The sequence below is a fragment of the Leuresthes tenuis genome, unplaced genomic scaffold (genome assembly GCF_036924035.1).
Source record: "Leuresthes tenuis unplaced genomic scaffold, fLeuTen1.0.hap1 SCAF_9, whole genome shotgun sequence".
NCBI classification, from domain to species: Eukaryota; Metazoa; Chordata; class Actinopteri; order Atheriniformes; family Atherinopsidae; genus Leuresthes; species Leuresthes tenuis.
In genome coordinates this window covers 17,014,592-17,037,119 of record NW_027325363.1, presented here as the reverse complement: position 1 = coordinate 17,037,119, position 22,528 = coordinate 17,014,592, and the positions used below count along the sequence as shown (strand labels likewise).

The following is a 22,528-nucleotide window of genomic DNA, read 5'->3' as shown; positions in this document are numbered from 1 at the left end:
TCATCTGTTTCACTTCCCACATCCTTTGGTTTTACTTCCATGTCTGCTCTCCTCGCATATTTCTCTGTGGATGGTGACCTCAGCAGGCCTTGACTAACATTAGCTCAGCCACCTCCTCCTCTTTGCAGCCTCTCATGATGAGGAAGACTCTGCTGCGACACTGATCCTGAGTCTGCAGACAGAGCAAGAGGTTGAGACACAGACTCTCCTGAGTCGCAGGCCCTCGGAAAAGACAGAGAACAGCGAGACTGATACTAATGTTGCACAAAGACTGTTTGTGTTTCTTCTTTTTTCTCATGTGTTTTGTTTGAAATAGTGAAGTTTTGATATCAATGCTTTGCTTTGAGGTAGTGCACGCTGCAGTGACACCCCCATAGAGCATAGATGAGAAGGAGATTTGTCACCATGTGTTCAGCCCGTGAGGTGCTGGGTTGGTTTGCTTACTGTGCTTCTGTCTTCCTCCCATGGGAAAAGCCGCAGCTGGCTGAGACCTCTCCATGAGTTTCTATGGCTTCTCTTAAGGTTTGACGTTTGGCTGTGCACAATCAACAGACTGTGGAAAAGCACTGTTAATTCAGAAATCAGATTCTTTTCCATCTTTTTGAGGGCACCACACTCACTACCTGCTCCTCTGTTACACTACTATTTGTAGAAATTGCATCAACATTTCCTTATTTTTCTGGCATTTTTCTTTTTCAAGGGGAAGTGCAAGAGGTGAGTAATCAGGCTTTATGTCAGGTCTTTATACAACCACCCTACTATCTAAAGTCTCTGCTCTGTTACTCTGTAAATCTACTCAGTCATGACTGCTGCTCATTTGATTTTTCTTTTCTATTTTTGAGTTTCTCTCAGATGGTTTCAGAATAGCTACCCCAGTATAGAGGTAACAGTGAAGTGAGGAAATTGGTTTCTTATAGTAAAGGGGACATTTGTCTGAAGCAGGATAAACTTTCTAACAGGGACATTACACTAGTTATGTCTTAACTTGCATTTTGTGCTACTTCCAAGATGACATGAAAGCATAGTATGGACAAAGATCCATAGTATGTTCTATCTTGAAATATCACTACATGGGAAAAAATGAAAAGTGCACTCACTGGTCAGCATAACGCATATCTGTTACATTTAGTTGGAGATGAACATTTGGTAAAACAAGAGCTTTATTTCAGATAAGAAGCTAAAAAATTGAACAAGAAGGAATGATGCTTGAACAGCTTTATTCCAAATTTCAAATACAAATCAAATTTCTTGAAAAGTTGGGAAGTTTTCTGAAGTGCAGTAGAGCCTCTAATTTGGTTATTCATTAAAACATTTTTGTAACAGACATTGGTACAAGGGAAATAATATTAAGTGGCTTCACTGTCCAACTTCAGAGTTTGCAAAATGTAAAAGTAACAGTTGGATCATAGCTCACTACTTTGTGCCAAACTATGTCAGATGAGCATTGATTGGTTGTGAAGAACTTTGGTCTTGCACATCTACAGAGCATAGTATTGTGAAAAGATACAGAGTGTAGAATACAGAGTCTTGGGAAATCTCAGTGTGCAAAGGCCAACACCAGAAACCACTGTTGGTTTCAACTCCTTTTGAGAAAAGCAGATGTCAGATTCTATGTGCAACAAATTCTAAAAAACATCCAGGCTGTTATCAGAGAAAGGTGCAAAAGCCACGGTTTGTGTTGCTGATCGGTCTGTGATTGAAAGTGTATGGAGCTTCATGTGGGGAAAATCAGACAACCACAAACTATTGACCAGCTGAAATCTTATATTCTATAAGAATAGACACAGATTCCTTTTAGAAAACTTTGACCTTTGAACTTTGAAAACTAATGACCAAAACAACAACTTTTTTTAAAATGTGCTGCTGGTTTCAAAATCTAGATTTGTTTAAATCTTCTAACAACACTGACATTACTTATGATGTCACTAAAAATTGTTTCTTAAACGTCCATTTTCCCATAAAGCTTAATGGTGGAATCACACTTTCTAAACCACGAAACACTGTCATGGTGTGCACCACTTTGGATTCAGTTTTTTCTCTTGGCATTGTTTATCTTGCATCTTGCCGCGTCAAACTAAAATCTCCTTAGCCACATGCGATCGGGTATACCTGCCTGTGATTTTACACTTCATTATCATCTGGGTTTAATCCAATCCAGATGCATTGTTTTCTGGTTAATGAAGTTACCAGTTGTGTCTGCTGGTCACTGGTTGACCTCTCAGTTTGTTATATATGACTCGCTGCTGAACTGCCCCTCCCCCCTTTATGGCAAAATAGCTGTGAGATGTTGGCGCAGACTTGCTTGTCAAATATATGAAGATTATGTATAGTAATTACAGTAATTTCCTAAAAAATTGGACTGATTGAACAATTGACTGACTGCAACAGAGTGTGACCAACTGACAGCTTGGCTCGCATCCCTGGTCATCTGAATGGATGTCTCCTGGGCTGATTAAATGTCTCAGCAGTTGCCTAACTTTTACGTGACAATTTGGCTTTTTTTAAATGGAGAACTGACTGATCGTCCAGTTGGCAGTTTGAATGAATGACTGGACATTGGGGTGACTGCCCAGCTGGGTGGTTGTCTGATCCACTGCCTGGCCAATTTGCCTGCATGACAAGTCCTGTCAGCATTTTTGGCTGCAGTGTGAAGTGTTTCATGTCTTATCAGCCCCTACCATTTGCTGCAACAAAGCTCAATTCCCTCTTTTATCCAACCATTTTTCCTCTTCGTGTCTGGTTTTTTTCCAACATGGCCCTTCTCTTGCATGCTCTCTCCTTTTTCCAATTGTCTTTTTTGTTTTATTCTCTTGTTTTCCCAATCCCTCTATCAGATATTTTCTTCTTTGTTTCTATCCATCTTCTACACCCCTGTAGCCATCTTGGTTTCTATATAGATAATTTCCTTTATCTTTCTTTTCCAGTGCCATGCAGCAAATACACCCAACATCTGTCTTTCTCTCCATCTTTCTCATTTCAATGCCTTCCCTTCTCGCCTTTCAACCTCTTAGCTTTTGGTCATACTTCCACTTCTCCCTCTGTCATTTCTTGGCATGCCTTGACTCGTGATGCCACATTTGGCAACACCGGAATATGATGTGTTTTCATCCCAGCAGCATTAAATGTCAACGCTCAATTCTAGCACACAAGCATGGGCTTCCAGCACTGATAGTACTACCTTCACACCAAGACAAAAGCATCTGGAGGAAATTGACAACAAATCTTCAGGAGTCATTAAGACAAAGTCCCAGCTCCAACTTACATAAGCATTTCTGCATTCATGTTTTTATTAATGTATACTTTTTTTTACATCAGCATTCTCTCACTTCAAACATTTGACCTTCAATCCAAGATGATTGCCTGCAGTATGAGAATCAATGATTTAACAGCACCCATGGGGATGGTTCCTGAGGGAAATAAAAACAACCTCCCTTTGTCACACCTGGGGCCTGTACTGAAAGGGTTGAGAACCTCAAATGAATTCATGTTTAACCCCAACTTCCAGAAGGTTAAACAAGAAAAAAATATTTGTTGACTCATAAATAAGTTACTTCTCTCTCCCATCGCCCTCATAAGAACTGCAGACCATCTAAGTCCTTTGTCTTTTGCTGAGAAGCATTTGTATGGGAAATGGCAACAGCTTATACATATAAAAATATATAAACTAAAATTCAAAGGTTTGTATGAGTTGACCTTAAAGAAAGCCAATAAAAAAACATTATTAAAAGATGGACTCTCAGTTGTTTCATACTCGTGCACCTGTTTCTTCTGGTGATGTCTTCACAAACTTTCTTTTCGATAGACCATAATTAATTTTCTTAGGCACCCAGATAATTCAATGTATATTGTAAATTATTATTATAAATCAGTAGACTAATCAGTGAAAAAACTTTTCTTCCATGTAAAAAACTAATTTAGAAGAAACTAATTCACCAAGGTATAAACCATTTCATTTCATGTTTGATCTCATTACTTTCAAGATGGTTTAACATCATCAGAGTTTTGGCTAAAAGACTAATGATAAAATCGTCTTAATCTCCACAAGAGCATAACTAAAACACACTAGTTATGCACTATAAACAATTGTGCTCGTTATCAGGTATAACTGAGTCTTACAGATGAGGTAGTGAGATTGTTAACTTTCCTTTTTTAACTTGGCTGCAGCAACTGAGTTGCTTCTAGCTTAGAATACATTTCTTGATTCCACATATTTGTGAACACACCAAATGTTAACCATTGTTCTTACACCATTGTAGTTGTTAGACTAAGTAAAAACAGGCAAATTAGAGGTACCCTGGATTTGGATCTTGTTTGCTTGTTGGTTTAAAAATATAAATAACGAGCCTATTTGCTGCTCCTGACCCACTAGGACCAGATGAGATCTCATTCTCAGAGCACACTGATAGGACTTTTTGTTAAAATCATGGAAAAAAACAAACATGCTCTCAAGAAATTTGCTCATTCACTAACTTGCAAAGCATTTCACGGAGCATTATCGTTCTCTTGCCTTTCAGTGGTGCCCTGTTATTGACACATTTGATTTCTTTATAAGCTGCTTATTAAATATTGCTTTTTTTTTGCAAATGTGTCTGTTGTATATCCAAACCTTGTACTTTTACTCATCAGCTAAAGGTTTGGTGCACTGCGTGAGAGCAATCCAGGGTATGAAAACCATTATGCCCAAGCCTGTGGGTTTTTTTTTAGCATAGGCACAAGGTGTATTTTAATGTCTGTGCCACAGCAATGTGAAGTATTTCCTTATACACTTACATCAAAGTCCACAAGCAACGGCTGAAGGGATGGTTTGAATCATGAGAACTGAGCTCAAGACCATTTTGGGACAATACATTTTTCATGTGCTGTTTACTTTAATTTTCAGTTGGTGGATTTTTAGGTGTAGGCATTGCAGTTACTTGTTTATTTAAGATATCCCACTTCTACACGTTCACCCAGTACATGGGATAATGCACTATTTCACAATGCTTACGTAGCACATTAAACTCTAACGAGTGCCCCCAATGGATTTGTGATAGCAAGGCTTTCATGTGACACCTTAGGAGTAAGACTGGAATAGTTAGGCCCAATTTATGAGGCAGGGGCTTTGAGGGTTCACTGTAAGCAAAAATTAAATGCACATCACTGTTTTTCAAAGAAAAATGCATATACAGTGCTTCTGTTTTTACCTAAGAACCTGGGCTGTATTCCACGGTGTGTCCAGGGTTACCCGTTACCTCGTACTGTAGACAAGACTCATGTTAAGCTAAGCTATCTATCGCTTGGCTGGAGCTTCATAATTAACATCAACAGCTGACAGCAGAAGAAACCACAGCTGTTTTCTCAAAGTGGTTATCTTAAACTTAAATCTGTGAATGAGAAGTGCTGAATTAATAGTGAATGAAAAGCCTTTTTACCCATTAGAGGGATATGAAATAGTATCTACTTGACAGAAATCTGCTCTGCTCTCCTGCTCTTCTTTTCTTCTCTCTTCATTCATTCAAATGTAGGTATACCCCTCATGTTCCTCCTGTCATCCATCTTTTTATCATTTGTCCATTTCATCTTGTTTAGAAAATTATTTTGCCAAGTCTACTATTCTTTTGTACAGGTTTTCTTTTTTTCTCTTCAAGTTTTTATTGAAGCTGTTTCATTTTCATCCATCCATCTGTTTTCTATACCCGCTTAATCCAACGGGGGGGGGGGGGGGGGGGGGGGGGGTGTTTCATTTTCTTTGGAAAAAAAAACATCACATGCAGCTTAATGTGATTGAATGCATCACATAGTTTCTGCACATTTTCTCACAAAAATATGGTGTTTGGACAGTTCATATCGCACCAAGCTGGAAACCATTGGGTTTATGAGTGCACATAAAGAAATTGAAATGATGGAATATAGTCACTGGGTATGGTAGGTGGACAGCAAGAGTTTAACATAAATGATGCCAAGGTTTAAACTTTAAATCAATTGCTTTTAAGAGAAGATGTTACTCTTTATCTCGGCTACAGAATTGTGTTGATGGAGCTGTTAGAGGGAATTTACTTCAAACTGTTTTGCTGTTCATTAACACAATGATTCATGTTGAGTCAATGGAATGAGCCCCAGGAACCACTAATGTCTCTAATAATGACATTTTTGGGAGAAATATTGTTTTTTAAAATGTTTTTTTATTTATTTTCGTGTTCTAACGCTGAATACAAAGGACACTTTTTTTTCAATGTTTTTAAGGATGATGCTGATGATGCTCGATGTGGGGTTTGGTGATAAGTGTAACGTGTGTGATGAAAATAAATATTAAGCCTAAATTAAGAACTAAAGTCTCATTTGCATGAAATGAATGTATTTTGTTTCTTACAAATGTTGTGTTGATGTGCAAATAATAGTTTGTACAGGAATATAGGGCTTACTGTGTTTGTCTGCTTTTCGTGCGATTTTGTTTTTAAACCTTTTTATGTAAATTTACGATTTACCAAAATAGGATACATGCTTTGTTAATTGTGTGTGAAAATGGAATGAACCTGTAGTTTGAGAGTGATTCTATTGACATTTCTTTGATATCATTAAATGGGAAAAACTGTACATTTTCAGACCAACTATTTGCTGCTGCTTGGACATCATTTAATTAACTGGATTCAGAAACACAAAGAGTTTGCTGTCATGCGAATTCCAATCAGTTTTACCTCGGCCCGACACAAGTATACTGGTTAATGTTTTCATTTCAAGAGAGGGAAGATCAATATCTAAACCTATGTTGGTATTGTTCAGCTCCCACTGTAAGATTGTTTTAATCAGGCTACCTGCCTGCCTCTAAGCTAGACTTCATTTTAATGTAATTAAATTTCCTGAATTGAAGACTCAAATGTCGATTCCACTCAGATCTTTGTCAAAGTGATTTTATTGCGAGTTGGACCATTTTTAAAATGTGTCAGTGTGGTAATCTTTTGTTCATTAAAGTGTACTTGTTTTGAATGCAGAACAATTTCCTGAATGAAAAATTCAAGCCAAAAATATGTAATCATTTTTTTTACTGTATTTCATTATCTTCATGAACTGTCTTTATGATTTGGGAGTGTTAGATTTAAATGATAGGCTTGCTCTTTGACAGATTATAGGATCTGCTGCCTAACTCCATAACTCCCTGCCTCTGAATGATGTGCTGTCACTCTCAAGACTGAGTGCGTCTGCATTCTTTATATATCTCTTATACAGCACGCAATAATATTTTTATGTTTTTGAGTTTCTCTCTTTAGCATTTAACTGCACTCACAAAGCTCCCTCTACACCTACCTCACATTATTAAAGCAGCCGACTTCCTTCGCTTTTTCTTCTTCTCCTCTCCTGTTCACTTCGTTCTTCTCAGCTTGAGAGTTTCACTGAGTCAATTGAGGGTCCCAGTGGAGTCATGTAGAATTAGGTGAAGGCAGAAAACAAGGCGCTGGAAGTCAGAAACCCGAGATATGAAACATCTACCTCAAACAATATTAACTTTGTTCTCTCAACAGTGAGCCTGTGTCTGTGAGATTTTTTGTTGGCTGCTGTTATTAAAAGAAAAAATAACATGAACCATAATGATGTGTTAATAGCTAATCACAGCAGGGTCATACATTTACAATAATGTCCTACAATGACTCATAACAATACACACATATGTTACTGTCACAAATGTTAGTTTTATAGATGCTCATTTCCACTTTGATCCCCTAAAGCACAACTTAATCTAGTTTGCAGCATTGCTCTTTAGGATTAGTAAAATAATTAATATGTTCCTTTTTAATAAATTGTGTCTATGTTGTTACTTTTCTTTGTACGTACACCCCATGTGCACTGTTCCCAATTTCAACCAAACTGCTGGTGATTCTTGATCGCTGCCGTTATCTTCCTCCAAACAGCTGTCTTTTTCCTCCTTTGCTCATTTTATAGGAGGGTCCCTATGTGATGCTGAAGAAGAACTGGGAGCTTTATGAAGGCAATGACCAGTATGAGGGATACTGTGTTGACTTGGCTTCAGAGATTGCCAAACACATTGGAATCAAGTACAAGATCTCCATCGTACCAGATGGGAAATATGGAGCCAGAGACCCAGAGACAAAGATATGGAATGGCATGGTCGGCGAACTTGTATATGGGGTAAGAATGGGAAATTATGTTGTTTTGTTTTTTGTTTTTTTTTAAACCATAGGTACAACCCATAAGCATGTATGTGTTGTTCTAACATACTTGCAAACTTGTATTTAATAAAAATTAATTATAGCTGCAATTATAGTGTGCAAAATCAACACCTATCTCGCACAGACCAGAAAAATGTTGCAATCTTTGTAGAGGTCATATAAACTGCTGGACAGTTACATCACATAACAGCTGAGGAATGCTGAAAATAACTCTCATGCAGTACATAAACTTGTCTCAAGCCCTGCGTTTCCTTAGTTACCGTGTTCCTTCCCGCAGAGATGCTGTGTCATGAAGTGTTCACTTATATCAGGGGAATTTGGCAGGCTTACTAATTATGTCTTTGAGTTTCTGAGATTTCACATTGCTGCCTGGCTGCAAACGTTATCGACATGCAGAACACAATGTCAGGTGTCACTGGGGTACGATGAAAGTAGACAAGTAAAAGAAGTACAGGGACTGAACCAATTACCCCTCAGAACCCGAAGAGAAGGGACACACCTGAACCGCTGCTCTGACTTATTTGATTTGAATCACCCCAAGCATGTGGTCCTTTCCAAAGACACTACTGCCACACCAGAAAATATATTCACAGTAAAAATTCAGCACTTCAATATCTTCTTCAATTCTCATTGCTCCTTTTGTCTTCTGTCTTCTCGCGGTAATCTGTTTGATCTTTCTGCTTCTTACTATCCTTACATTACAAAGCAGATTATTTCATATACTGTTATTTTTAGCATTGTGTTGATCCTGAAGAATTTGCAAAAAATAAAAATGCAATGCGCAAAGAGATGCATTATGCTCACACAGAGGCCATTTGTTTTTTTCTGAACAAATGGGTTAAGTAGCCAGCATTTAAGTTTCCCATTTGGAGCGAACAGCAGTGAGAAGAGGTGGAGCCAGTTGATGTATTGACAGATCCTAGAATACTGAAACAAGAACTGTTTGCAGTTATATCTGAGCAAATTTCATTAAAAGTAGGATTAAAAGTAGGAAAAATGGATAAATATGTGATATATAGATTCAAATTCATGGGTTTAATTAATGCCTGGAGAAAGACTTTAAGATATTTGGATGGTCCGCACAAGAGGAATGTACTGCTGCTGCACCTGTATTTTGTTCAGCAATGTGCACATTTGATGCACCACCAATAATACACCTCCAATCCATCATTGGAAGTTAGCTGTAGCAAACACTTTTTTTGCAGTAAGTGATCAATGTAGTAAAATTTAATTTTACACCTATGCAAAATCAAAAATACATTTAAGACATGAGTGTTACCATGTACACGGATCAGCCACAACATTTTGACTCTTAACATTAAGTATGTCCTCTTTGTGTTGACAAAAGAGCTCTGACCCGTCAGGCTGTGTGCAAAGAACAACTGAGGGTCTCCTAAAGTGCCTGGTATCGGAACGTTAGCGACTGATCCTTTGCTTCCTGTGGGTTGCGGGGTGGGATCTATGTGGACTGGGCTTGCTTCCCACAGATGCCACCAGATCCCATTACATTAGTATCTGGGGAATTTGAAGGTCGGGTGAACACCTGAGATTCTTTTAATGTTTTTGAGCCCTTACTAAGGAGCCTTTGTGGGGCCCACTGCTTTCCTACCAGGTTAGTCTATTACTTGTTGGGGTGTGTTGTTGCCTTATGGGGGGCAACAACTCAGAAGTCTAAGAAGGTGGCAAGTCTCTTAGAAACATCCATGTGACTGTCTGAATGCATGTTTGTCCAGATGAACATTGCATTGTAATAAGATCAGCAGTGTTACTCACACTACCCGTCAGTGGTTTAATGGTGTGGCTGATTGGTGTAATTAACTGGATAAGCAAATAAATCATGATATAGAAATCTTACAGTTGCAAGTAATGGTTTCCACTGTTTAATCAGAATCAGTGTCTTTTAAGGTGCTGCATTCTATGTATCAGATGTCTTGGGACATTTTGTGCCACTGTTTGCAATTTATAATGTATGGTGGGCCTGCAATATAAGAAAATGAGTTGGTGAAAAGTGTCTAAGATCAAAGTGAAGGAACGGTACATGTTCAGTTATTCATTCATTCATTCAGTGTTGCACATCACTATTTGTTGTAGCTTTTTCAGTTATGATGTTCAGACACATACTTATATTCAGAGACAGAGATTGTGACTCATCCAAGGGTATGTGTGAGGGCTCTAGCATGCAGACGTGTGTTAGACCTTGCTTACTGATTCACTTTCTGGATTTGTCACTTTCAGGGCTACATGCTGTATGAATTACTCTTCTGTCACTCTGGTTCACCCTCTCTCTCCTCTCTTCCTTTAAACCCTTCTTCTCTCACCTGCCAAACAAGTTCCTCTCTGTGTCTGCTTTGTGCTTTCTTTGTGGACACTCCCAATGGAATATCACTTATATTTCTTTATGGAGTGTCATCACATTAATTGCATTATAACTTTCGGCCCCTCCTTCCTTCTTTGCAGAAAGCAGAGATTGCCGTGGCCCCTCTGACCATCACGCTGGTCAGAGAAGAGGTCATCGACTTCTCAAAGCCCTTCATGTCCCTGGGAATCTCCATCATGATCAAGAAGCCCCAGAAGTCTAAACCGGGTGTCTTCTCCTTCTTGGACCCACTGGCCTACGAGATCTGGATGTGCATAGTGTTTGCTTACATTGGAGTCAGTGTTGTCCTGTTTTTGGTGAGTGATTGATACAAACTAGATGTCATTTAAGGCCAACTGCAGGAGTTTTACAGATGAGCTGTTCAAGGCTTGGATTCTGGGATAAAAGAATAGATCTTTTAGATCCCTTACTTAGATATCAGTTTGGTCAATATACATAGCGAGAATGAGACTTTTGTCACAGAAATACAGTTAGTCTCTGAAAGATCAAACCTCTGGTTTGGACATTGATATGTTTAAAGGCATCCTCTCTGGACAGAGAATTTCATGAGAGACATTTATGTATGCCAGACATGTAAATATGAACATGAGATATTCAAGACACATTCCCATTCTCAAACATAAGGTCACATCAGTAAAGCTCTAATGACACCAGGGTGTCTGAATATTTAAGAAAACATTATCTCTCTTATATTAATACGAAATATTCTCAACAAGGTTTTCTTCTTCGTCTATCATCTGTTATGATGTTTTTTTTTTTTTACATACTTCTTCACTCACCACATTCTGCTTTTAAAAGCCTGTGCACTTGTCGAACAAATATACAATATTCATGACTGATCAGACTGTTGTCATTTATATTAGCACATGGAATCTGGTGATATCTTATTTTTACCAGCGTAGGTCCAACTTCAGCTTGACCAGATGGCAATCAGCCAGACTGAGTGAAAAGTTATGTGTGTGGATGAAGAACCTTTGCTATATCTAATGCTTATTCCGATGTCCCTGCTTTGCTCTTTCTTTGTTGATGGTCTCAGGTGAGTCGCTTCAGTCCGTATGAGTGGCACGCAGAGGAACCAGAGGAGGGTACCACAGAGCAGGGCCCCACCGACCAACCTCCTAACGAGTTTGGCATCTTCAACTCCCTTTGGTTCTCTCTGGGAGCCTTCATGCAACAGGGCTGTGACATCTCGCCGCGGTGAGTAGGGGAAAAGATGCGTGTGTGAGACAAACACCGAGCATTTGTGTACACGTGTCAGAATAATAGAGTAAGAGGCATACAGTACGAGGTGTGGGCTGGGACTCTGTCTGTCTGTTTGTTTGAGTGCCGCATTAATAGTCTGTGCTGATTTAGAGTGTTAACAGTGTTAACAGGGAATCACTTCTTTTAGCTCTTTCTTACCGTACACTGAACTGGTCTGATATGCCAAAACACTGTATGCTACAGACAAGGAGGATATGCAAGAAACAAAACAAACACACACAAACATACTCACACATGCAAACAAAAAACCCTAAAAGTGGGAACTCCTGTACACAGTCCAGCAGTCATGTCCATTTGGGTCTGGTGTGGTAGAAGATTTAGCAGTTTGCTAGATGTGTATGAATTTTTAATGCACCAAGGAAGAGGCAGAGTCCAGCTGTATTTTTAGAATATTTATAAGAATATGGCATTTTATAATTGATAACCTGAGAATGCAGTTTAGTGAAATATTCATAGCCAGCATCCACAAGACCTTTAGGGAGCAAAATCTAAGGAAAGAAAGAACAGCAGGGAACACCTCAGACTATAACAAAGAAAAGAATGACACATGATGAGCTAAAAGAAGGAACGGACATGAGCAGATGTGCTTTAGAGAACAATAAAACTAAAATGTATGTAAAGGGAAACATAATTTATTAGTCGGTGGAAATTAAGTGGGAGCTTCACGGTGGGGTTGTAGTTAGCACCGTCGCCTTCCTGGTTCAAATCCCGGCTGGGACCTTACTGTGTGGAGTGTTTTTCCCATGTATGCGTGCATTCTCTCTGGTACCCTGGCTTCCTCCCACCGTCTAAAAACAAGTATGTTAGGATAATTGGTGACTCTAAAATTCATCCTAGGAGTAAGTGTGAGCATGCATGGTTGTTTGTCTCGTTTGTCTCTGTGATGGACCGGTGACCTGTCCAGGATGTACCTTGTCTCTCGCCAAATGACAGCTGGGATAGGCTCCACCCCCCTACGACCCTGAATTGGATTGAACAGGTATAGAAAATGGATGGATGGAAATGAAGGACTCCCTGGCTCATGCAGCATTGTTAAAAACTAAATTTTCCTAATTTATCTACCTGCCTTCCTTCCTCTCCATGATCTCCCAAACTGTAAAATCAAAGTGTTAGAAACTAATAAAACCTGTGTAACAATCAGTACTTTATTAGTCTGGGTATATTTTAAAACAGTGCTATTAGTAAATTCTACTTACCTTCAACACCTAAAACACACTAAAACAATTTGCTGAAATTGAACCCTGCATTTCAGTGCAAAACTAATTTATTTGAAAAGAAACTTAACACTTTATTGTAAGCATACAGAATGTAGGGATGTCTGGAACACACTGCACCCAGAGACTACTGCGCTGTTCCCAGCAATGACGTTGATTAGACAGTTAACATACTATGGTGAACATTGTACCATATTCAACAAAGCTGACGGGAAAGAACTCAAGTTGCACTTCACGGCTTCTTTCCATAAGCACTATAGCACATCTGACTGAGTACACCTTTCTGTTTAAAAACCAGGAATGTTGTCAATCAGCCTACTCACGGCGCTCATGATGTCACAGCTTCTGAGGTTTAACATGAAGGTGAATCAGATATATCCGAAGCAAACATAATGGAACAGTAAAGAGCAACCTGGTAACATGTAGCATTTTAGCTAACATCAATATACTTTTCTGATTACATTTTAAATATTTTTTCATTTTGCAGGTGTTACTTTATGATAAATAACATAGTTAACGTGGAAAAAGGATTCTATCATTTACATATTTAAATGTAACAGCAAACAGAAGGACTGCTTAGTCTAATATGTTAATCTAATCTATCTGACACGTCAATCTTTGCTCTGATGTTTGTGTAAATTGGGATCTATGACTCCTGACCATGGCTCTGATATATCAGTAGTCTAACTGAGTTGATTATTGATAAATCCATGATACCGGAGTACAAGGCAGATTTGTGATTTTAACGGTACCTCTCTGTACCTACCGTTCGCTGTCATATTGGCTCTCTAATGATCTCTAAACCAAAGTGTTACTGTCATGATGAAAATGACAAGTAGCATTGTGTACTGTGAAGAGCAAGAGATTCACAGGCACACAATACTACCTGTAGAGTTTCTACTATGTTCCTTTAATGCTCCCATGATCTTGTAATGTACTATGTGTGTCTGTCTATCCATCATGTAATGAATGCACAGCCTACAATACTTTCAAGACAGATATTCCTCTTTAACAAAATACTATAGTGAAGAAATGACAACAGAAATAGCTCTATTATAATATGATAATCTTTGATGTTACGTGGGAGTCCATTAGGTAATGTGGCTCAGAGAATTAATCTGCATTAGTTACATAAGTTGAGAAGTTTAGGCATAGAGAAACACAAAATATGTATGTAATTAACCTAGATCCCTCTATTTTGTAGAGAAGCTTTTGAAGAACAACGTAGCCGAGCAACATAACTCTCTCCTCAGTATTAACTTTTTCCTTGTCTATCCTTTAAACAAGATTTTATTTACATAAACATACTTCTTTAGAACTTTTCCTCTATTTCTAAAACTAGTTTAGACCAAGTATTTGTCAACCATTTCCACGGCATCTTCGTTGGCATTTTCTGGTTTGGGAATAGAGCAGAAGTTTCTTATAAGCTGCTCAAACTTTTCTTTCTTCCCCCCCGTTTTGCTCTTTCATCCATCTCTTGCACAGTCCCAACACCTATCGTCTCCCTCGTCTCCCCAGTTCAGTGTGACTGACGGGCCAATTCTATTCTTAACACACATAATGGAAAACCCTCACATCAGCCGCAGGCACACACACTAACACGCACATAAAAGCACAGGTTCGGCACATGAACACACAGACACTTAACACACTTACTTTTCTTGCACACAGGTGCAGAAAATATCACTCCCTGCGCTGTTGCACAAAAATCCAGCACACACATGCAGACCTCTCCATCACTTGCAGGTCCTATGCATAAGCTACTGCTGTCAAAGCGATAATGTGATATTAAACATGAACCCAGAGTTCGTCATATAAATCACCCGACCCTGTCACTTCCAATACAGAACAACTCCTCTATGGACCAGGATTACTGCAGTCATAAATGACAGATTCCATTGAGATTACAATGAGAAATCTGTCACTTATATAGTTTTTTCTCCTCTCCTTCTTTCTTTTTTGTTATGTCCTTGACTGTACATACGCACCAGGTTCTTTCAATATCAAATTAAATCAGAGATGTCTCTTGTAAAAACAGGTCATACAATTTATCATGTAAATTAAATGTGATATTTAATCTATAACAATTTTAGTCTTGTGAGAAACCATGTTCCAACCGGTACTATAGCTGTATTTAGTGATGAGGCTCTACTCCCAGAATAGTCATGGAGCTTATTGATGGAAACATGCTGCACATTTTGATCAGGGTGTGCAATCCTCTGTTGTATACAGATCAGAGCTTTGGAGATGCACACCTCCTAATTGGTATATTGACAATTGGTAGATGTGCTAAGTGCAGAAATACTGTTTCTTAAGGGTTAGGGAGAGGCTGAGGGAGGTTGGAAACACACAAAAGCAGCATGTGCTAGTGGTGGTAGTATGACGAAAAAAACAAACTGTATGCTCACTCTAAATTGCATATTGCCCATGTTATTTAGCTCATTTGCTGCATTGTGGCTTTATGCTGGGGTCTACTGGACTTATTTGCTTTAATGTTTAGAAAAATGAATTAGGGCAGCGGTGGTTTCAACAGTTTTGCACAGATTGGAAGGTCAGGGGTTCCATACCCAGCTTCTCCAATCCACATTTTATAATATCCATGGGAACAATACTGCACCTCACTTGCCCCAAATGCAATTATCTGTGTGAGTGTGTGTATTGTACAGATATGCTCACAATATATATAATAAATAAGGTGCTGAGTAAAAAAGTGTGCCTGGCATGGTAAAGCATTTTTAGTGATCAACAAAGCTAGGCTATAAAAATGGAATACTACTTAGATCATTTGTCTGATAGATCATAGCTGCTCACATTGCCACAATCTTGTTTTAGCTCTTTTATTTAATTTTAAGCCCCCTCTCCCAAACAGCATTAGTCACACTCAGTAACACATAATTTATGAGTAGAAGTGAAGCCAAACTGCCACCTGCTACCTTAGGTCCTGTACACACAAGCACAGGTATTTTGCCAACCACAAATTTGTATTGTTATCTGCACCTATCATCAACATGCAAACATCTTCCACAGTGAAGGTTTTTACTCTGCCTGTAATGTGAATATATTTTTGATTTGCAGCATCAGGTTGTCAGATTACTCCTTTTTCCGATACTAGAATATGCAAGTATTCATGTTAACATGGCAATGGGAGACCCTAGCGAAATATTGTTGATGCTGACGTTGTTTACTTTTTACTTACAGTTACTCTAAGTTCAATTGCAAAACAGAGGTGTCAGAATTTGCAACAGAACAGCTAAATAATCCACACCATCCACATTGTTTTCATGCAATGGTGTTACCATTTCCAAAATATCATGTCACCTTAAACATGTATTAACATTTATATTTCACATGTGAACTGCCGCGGAATGCTAACAAAACAGCCATAGTGGGTGCAAAATGCTACACAAACAACAACATGACCAGCAGAGAATCTGTGTGCTTTGCTCGCTGATGAGGCATTTTAGAGATAACAGAACGAATACCAACAACTAAATTAAAATAGAAGAAGCTATTTCTTTGTTTCAGGACATGTTGAACTAGCTGGGCAGCTTAAAGTAAATGTGTTTTATCATGACACACTGAAAATTAACTGAAGAAAAAGATTTAGGGCGGTACAAACGCTTTATTTTCTGCCTGAGATATAAACTGTCTGTGGAGAGGACTTTGGATTTATAACTTTGTAAATCTTTAAAATATGTGAACAACAATGCTAATCTCTTTTCCCATGGGATTAAGCACATTTGGCAGGCAGTGATGGGACTTTACTTACGTGCCTAAACGGCTTCTCCCTTATCTTTTTCCCATTCTGTCTTTTAATAATATACTTAAAACTAGAGCTTGAGGAAGCCAAGTTTTTCTTTTTAAACTGAAAATTGTGTCAGGAGAGGTAAAAAAATATTAAGAAATAATAGGCAAGGAATTAGTTACTTGATTTATTGATGAAAGAAGGGAATAAAACTGCCAACCAGGCTTTTTGGCATAAATTCATGTGATGGATGAGGCACAGAGACACTGCTGCAGAAATGATGGGCTTTTAAAAGGAGACACGTCATACATATCATAATGTCATATAATTTTTCTATCACCTCAGTTCATTTTCTATAATCTTCCATTCCCGTGTTCACCTTTGCAAGCTGGTAAAGTCATTATGTTAACTCCAGTCACACCTGATATCAGAAACGTGCTACATTTAGGCCAACATTATCATATCTTATATTCTATATCTGTAGCTGCTGCAACACCTTTGAGTTTTATCTTAACTTCAACATTTGCTTTTATTGCTACTTTTAGTATATCACACAAATATGTTAACATACTATATATCATGGAATGTTAAGATCTTAATCTATCATTCCTCCAGGAGTACAGCAATAGCTTAAAAAACACAATATTAATGAACTTTCATGTACAGGCATAACACTTTCCTCTATGTTGTGTTAATTTGTGTCTGAAAAGAAGGCGCAATTGAACTTTTTCTGGGTTAGAGGAACTTTACTATCATAAGAAAAAGTATTTTCAATGGTAATGTGGCTTTTTTTTACTTTTGATGTTACAAAAACTTCTTAGAAATATTCAAAAAGTAGTTCCCGTTGAAATAAGAGTTTTTTCAGTTTGTTGGAATGTCTTGACACAAAATACAGTGGTGATTTAATCTCATATCAGTCTGAACGTAATGTTAGCATCAAAGTGTATGCATTTATCGAGACTAACAGTCTGTTTTCTTAAACTTTTCTATGACTTTGTGCTTCATTGATTCTGTTAATGCATTTAGAACTTGTGTATGGTTGAGTGTATGGACATCCTGTACTGTTACTTATACTTATGCACATCATCACCTGTTTTTCATCCCCGTGTGTCTGCCCTGACCATGGGATGCTTATTTTTGGTTGTTGCTATACACTCCCACCCCATTATCCCATCGCTTCACCAGTGAGGTTGTCTTTTCTATAGAGTTAGAGGGAAATAAAGGGAAGGAGGGTGATTCGAATGGAAAGATTTATTCTCACAAACTGGTTAAATGGATCTCTTTCAGTCTCTTTGGCTATTTATAGTTTAATTGTGTTTTTCTTTTCAATACGCACTTATCCTTCCTATATTGTGTTTTTTCATAACCTTAACGAGCCTTAGTCAATCAAATGGCTCTGTGGTGGTTATTTGACTATATGCTCTGTATGAATGTGTGGTTTGTGTGTATGTGTATGAGAGACACTGTGTGTATGTGTATGAGAGACACTGTGTGTATTGAGCTGCTACAGAAGGTCTATTGGTATTCAGTGTGGGTCCCTCCCCCTGTGCTGCAGTCATCTCTGCAGTCTGGGAGACACTAGTCTAATACATACCCTCATTCACCTCCCCTCTATCTATCTATCTATCTATCTATCTATCTATCTATCTATCTATCTATCTATCTATCTATCTATCTATCTATCTATCTATCTATCTATCTATCTATCTATCTATCTATCTATCTATCTATCTATCTATCTATCTATCTATCTATCTATCTATCTATCTATCTATCTATCTATCTATCTATCTATCTATCTATCTGTCTATCTATCTATCTGTCTATCTGTCTATCTGTCTGTCTATCCACACTCACATGTGTGGTGGCATGTCTGCATACAGAGGAGTGCAATCACTACTTTCTCTGAGCAACCCCACATCTTCTTTTTTCTTGCAATCACACCACCTTGTGTATCCTGCACCTTTCCACTCAAGTGCAAGGTAATGGCTGGCAGCAGACACACGCATATTTACACACCCTCACACACATTGTCAGATTGACCTTGGTAAGGCATTTGCACCACCCACCTGTCATCTTTCAGCCTACAAGCTTTTGGATTCCTAATGTCGGTGATTGGCTTGGTCACAATACAGAGTATGGCAACAAAATGATGGACAGCCAGGTGATGACACGTGGACTGAAAAGCATTGTATAAATGAATAAATGGGGGAGGGGGGGTTGACTGAAGAGGACAGAGTGCAGGAGAAGGAGACAGTGGTAAAGTGATCAGCAGTGAACATCTCATGGGGACTGGATATGTCTCTGTCAATAAACGTCTGAAATTACATCTTTCTACTCTTGTGTGCATGCATGTTGAAGGGGGTTGGATGTGTGTATGCTTGTGCTGCTTCCTGAGGGCACTTGTGGACTTCTGAAGCACAGGTGTTTGGGTGTATCATGTGAAAGTATTGAGTAAATGGCTGTGGGTGTGCTGAATAGTTAATGATAGCAACAGATCCAGCTAATGGCATGACTAACTAACTGCAGTGGGGCTCTGAGGCATTCTGAGAAATTAATGATTCGTCTCAAGGTCAGTGATGATGTCAGTGAGGCCAGACATGCAGATTGACTGACTTTGTTTATGAGTTACCTTTCCTATAAATCTTTTGTGTCTTACACTGCGTCTGATGCTTGCTATTGTTTTCTTGTATTTCACCTGCCGCACGTATCTTTAATCTATCAATCAGATTGTTTTCAAGTGAGTCTGTTTGCCTTCTCCTCTTCAACCTCTCTCCATTTACTGTGATGGGTTTCTGCCTGTTTCAATCCATTTACTCAATTTGCTTTATTTCACACCTGTGGTCGTTGCAAGAAAAAGACAAATCAAGAAATAGATGGGCTATCGATAGGATTTTCTATTTGTACAGTCACTCTTGCAGTAGTTTATTGTGACACAATCAAACTTTGATGCTTTTTACAAGACATCAACCACACCACCAGCTGGCAGATTTAATAATTGTTAACATATCTGACACCATTACTTGATGAAACATGTCTTGTTTCATCCCCAACTAAATAATAGTGAGGTTGGAGGTGTTTAGAGAAACATGTGCTCAGAAACACAAGTCAAGAAACAAATTTAACGCTGTTGCTGCTGAGTAACATTAGTAATTGATCACAGTTTCAAAGGAACTTCCCTAAAACTGATTATCCATTAGTCCTTGAAAAAAGAAAAAGAAAACAATGGCGAGACTACATGCGCAGATGCAAACATTACCCATAATTGCTATCACTGCAGGGGGTCAGGGGAGAAAATCCAGATGCATTGAATAAAAGCAAACTGTACTGCCTAAAGCAGTGTGTGTGTGTGTGAAAAAGAGAAAGAAAGAAGTACAACATGTCATTAATCTTTCACACAGAGGATTGTAGAGGCAATCTGTTGGCTATCATGGATGATACATGACCTGCTATAGAATGATTCGCCTGTTGCAAACCAAGACACACTACAAAACTACACACACAGGCAGCCTACTCACACACACACACATGTCACATGACTTATCAAATACATTACTCCCAAAGATCACCCATTTACACCAAAACATACTCTGCAAAATGCATGTGCTTACATCAACAAGTCCTCCAATCAAAACAACTAAATAAGTCGTTTGTGAAATACTAAAATGCGAGTGATAGTGGTGTACACCCGAGAAAGGTCGCCAGTCCATTACATGGCCACAAAGACAAACAACCATGTTGAATTTACCTAATGTGCATGTTTTAGTACCGGCAGAGAGCCCACGCTGGCACAGGGAGCAGAAGCAAACTTCAGAGAAGCCCCAGCCAAGTTTTGAACCAGAAACTTTTTTCCTTCATGAGGCAACAGGTGACATAGTAGTTTGGTGCAGACCAACTACTATGTCGCCTTCACAACTTTCAACGTCATTTGTGTCAGTGGTACAGGACTTGTTGCACAGTAAGACCACAAAACAAAGTGTAGGAAGGACAGGGTCACACGGGAGTTTAACTTGGGTCTCCCTGATGAAAGTCTTGTGTACAATTTCTCTGTGACACAGTCTGAACAACTAGTATAGACTTTTTTGCCCTTACAAACTGGTAAATCATGTCATTTTCACTCAGTGCTGTGAGAGTCTATATGCAGTTATTTGTGTCCTCGCATATGAAAAAATAGTTTTTGTCCCAGGACATAAACCAGTGCAATATATTAATTTTGTGACAGTTTCATTAACTGCTGTGAGTCTGTGTTGTGTCACCTGGGAAGAGGCATAGCAGAAAATTAGCGAACCTTTTACTTCAAAGGTAATTAATCTGTTGTCATTTATAAGTCTATTAAGTGTGACACTTTGGAGCTGAAGCGGTCCTAAACATTTTTAAACACAACTTAAGTCCGCACCATATAATGTCATAGTGTGCAGCTTTACTGTGATGTAAAGCTTCACAAAGTATTCCTTCCACATATGTGCAGGTCTCCACTGAAGCTGTAGCTATAAAGAATAGTGGTAGTCTAACTTTATCCCACAGCCTATGAATGAATCACCGCATTAATGTGGTTCATAAAAAAAGAAAAATCAAATAATATCTTAATAGAAGTGTGTTTTACGAGCATATTCTATTTACAGAAGAAGGTCATTTAGTTTCACTCTTTTAAAAAGTTTAATATAATATTAAAACTCGATGCAATATTCTTAGATTTAGAGAACAAGAAGCCTGTTAGACTAAAAAAAGACCTTGCTTTTCCTGATCACACTTACTGGCTGTTTACTTTATGTTTTAACATTAGATTTTTCTTCGACTCCTGTTAGCTGAACTCATATGATGAACTTATATGATGGAACTACTCTAGATTAATCTTATATATCTCAAAGGTGATTTATTCAGACGGTTGTGCAAGTTAAATGTCCCTCTATCCTAATTCAGTTTGAAATACAAAAAATGCAACAGATGCATTGTTTTGCTGCATTTGAAATTAGAATTGATTTTATAAATGATAATTGATTCAGTAGCAATTCAGTAGTAATACAATATGGCTGGGAAAGCCAACAAGAGATGACAGTGGATGTCTTGAGTTTGTGATGACATTAGTGCAACAAATGCTATTTCAATTAACTGAAAAAAGAAACACACGTAAGTTATTTTTTCTCGTGTTCACTCATTTAAAGTTAACCAAATCAGTGTATTATTTCCCACATGTTTTGCATTGATATGTTCTCTTGCTTTGACCAGTGGGAAGAGGGAGTTGGACCATCCAACCCTGCCCACATCCGAGTCAGCCATCTTTTTACATAGCAAACCCCTCACATTTACATAGCAAACCCCAAACAGGAAAAGGATAAAGAAGTTTGATGATACCACAGCTCACTGTGTCAGAGTCTTTCATTTATTACCTGATTTTAGTCATCTGATATTATTGCTGAGCAGCTGACATTAGCTAATTAGCTAATATTTTACTAAAATAATCTGTATTTCCAGCTGCAAACTACTCATTATCACAGTCTCTCAAGTGTTTCTTATCAACAAAATAATTGATTCAAGATTCTTTTTGAGACAGTTGTGAGCTTGCCAAAATGTATCCCATACATAAAATGACAAAATCAAAAAAGAAACATGGAAAACATTAGCTTTGTTGAGTTCTTAAAGTAACTTTAAATGAAAGCTTCACTTGTTTTCAGACACCTCATCGTGATTGTTGGCATGGTGGCGATGTGACATTCGTCTTGCTTTCTTCACTGTTTTAACTGCCGTAATTTCATCTCATTTACTGCTT

At 38.3% G+C, this 22,528-nt stretch overlaps 1 protein-coding gene across 5 annotated transcripts in view; it reads left to right on the top strand.

Moving 5' to 3' along the window:
* The window catches only part of gria4a (glutamate receptor, ionotropic, AMPA 4a), a 107,536-nt gene that overhangs the window by 61,456 nt on the left and 23,552 nt on the right, over positions 1-22,528 (top strand). For all 5 annotated transcript variants that reach the window (XM_072392590.1, XM_072392591.1, XM_072392588.1 and 2 more), the window contains exons 11-13: positions 7,915-8,121; positions 10,620-10,835; positions 11,576-11,736. In XM_072392590.1, coding sequence (XP_072248691.1) covers positions 7,915-8,121; positions 10,620-10,835; positions 11,576-11,736 — 584 coding nt within the window. The remainder of the gene's footprint in view (positions 1-7,914; positions 8,122-10,619; positions 10,836-11,575; positions 11,737-22,528) is intronic.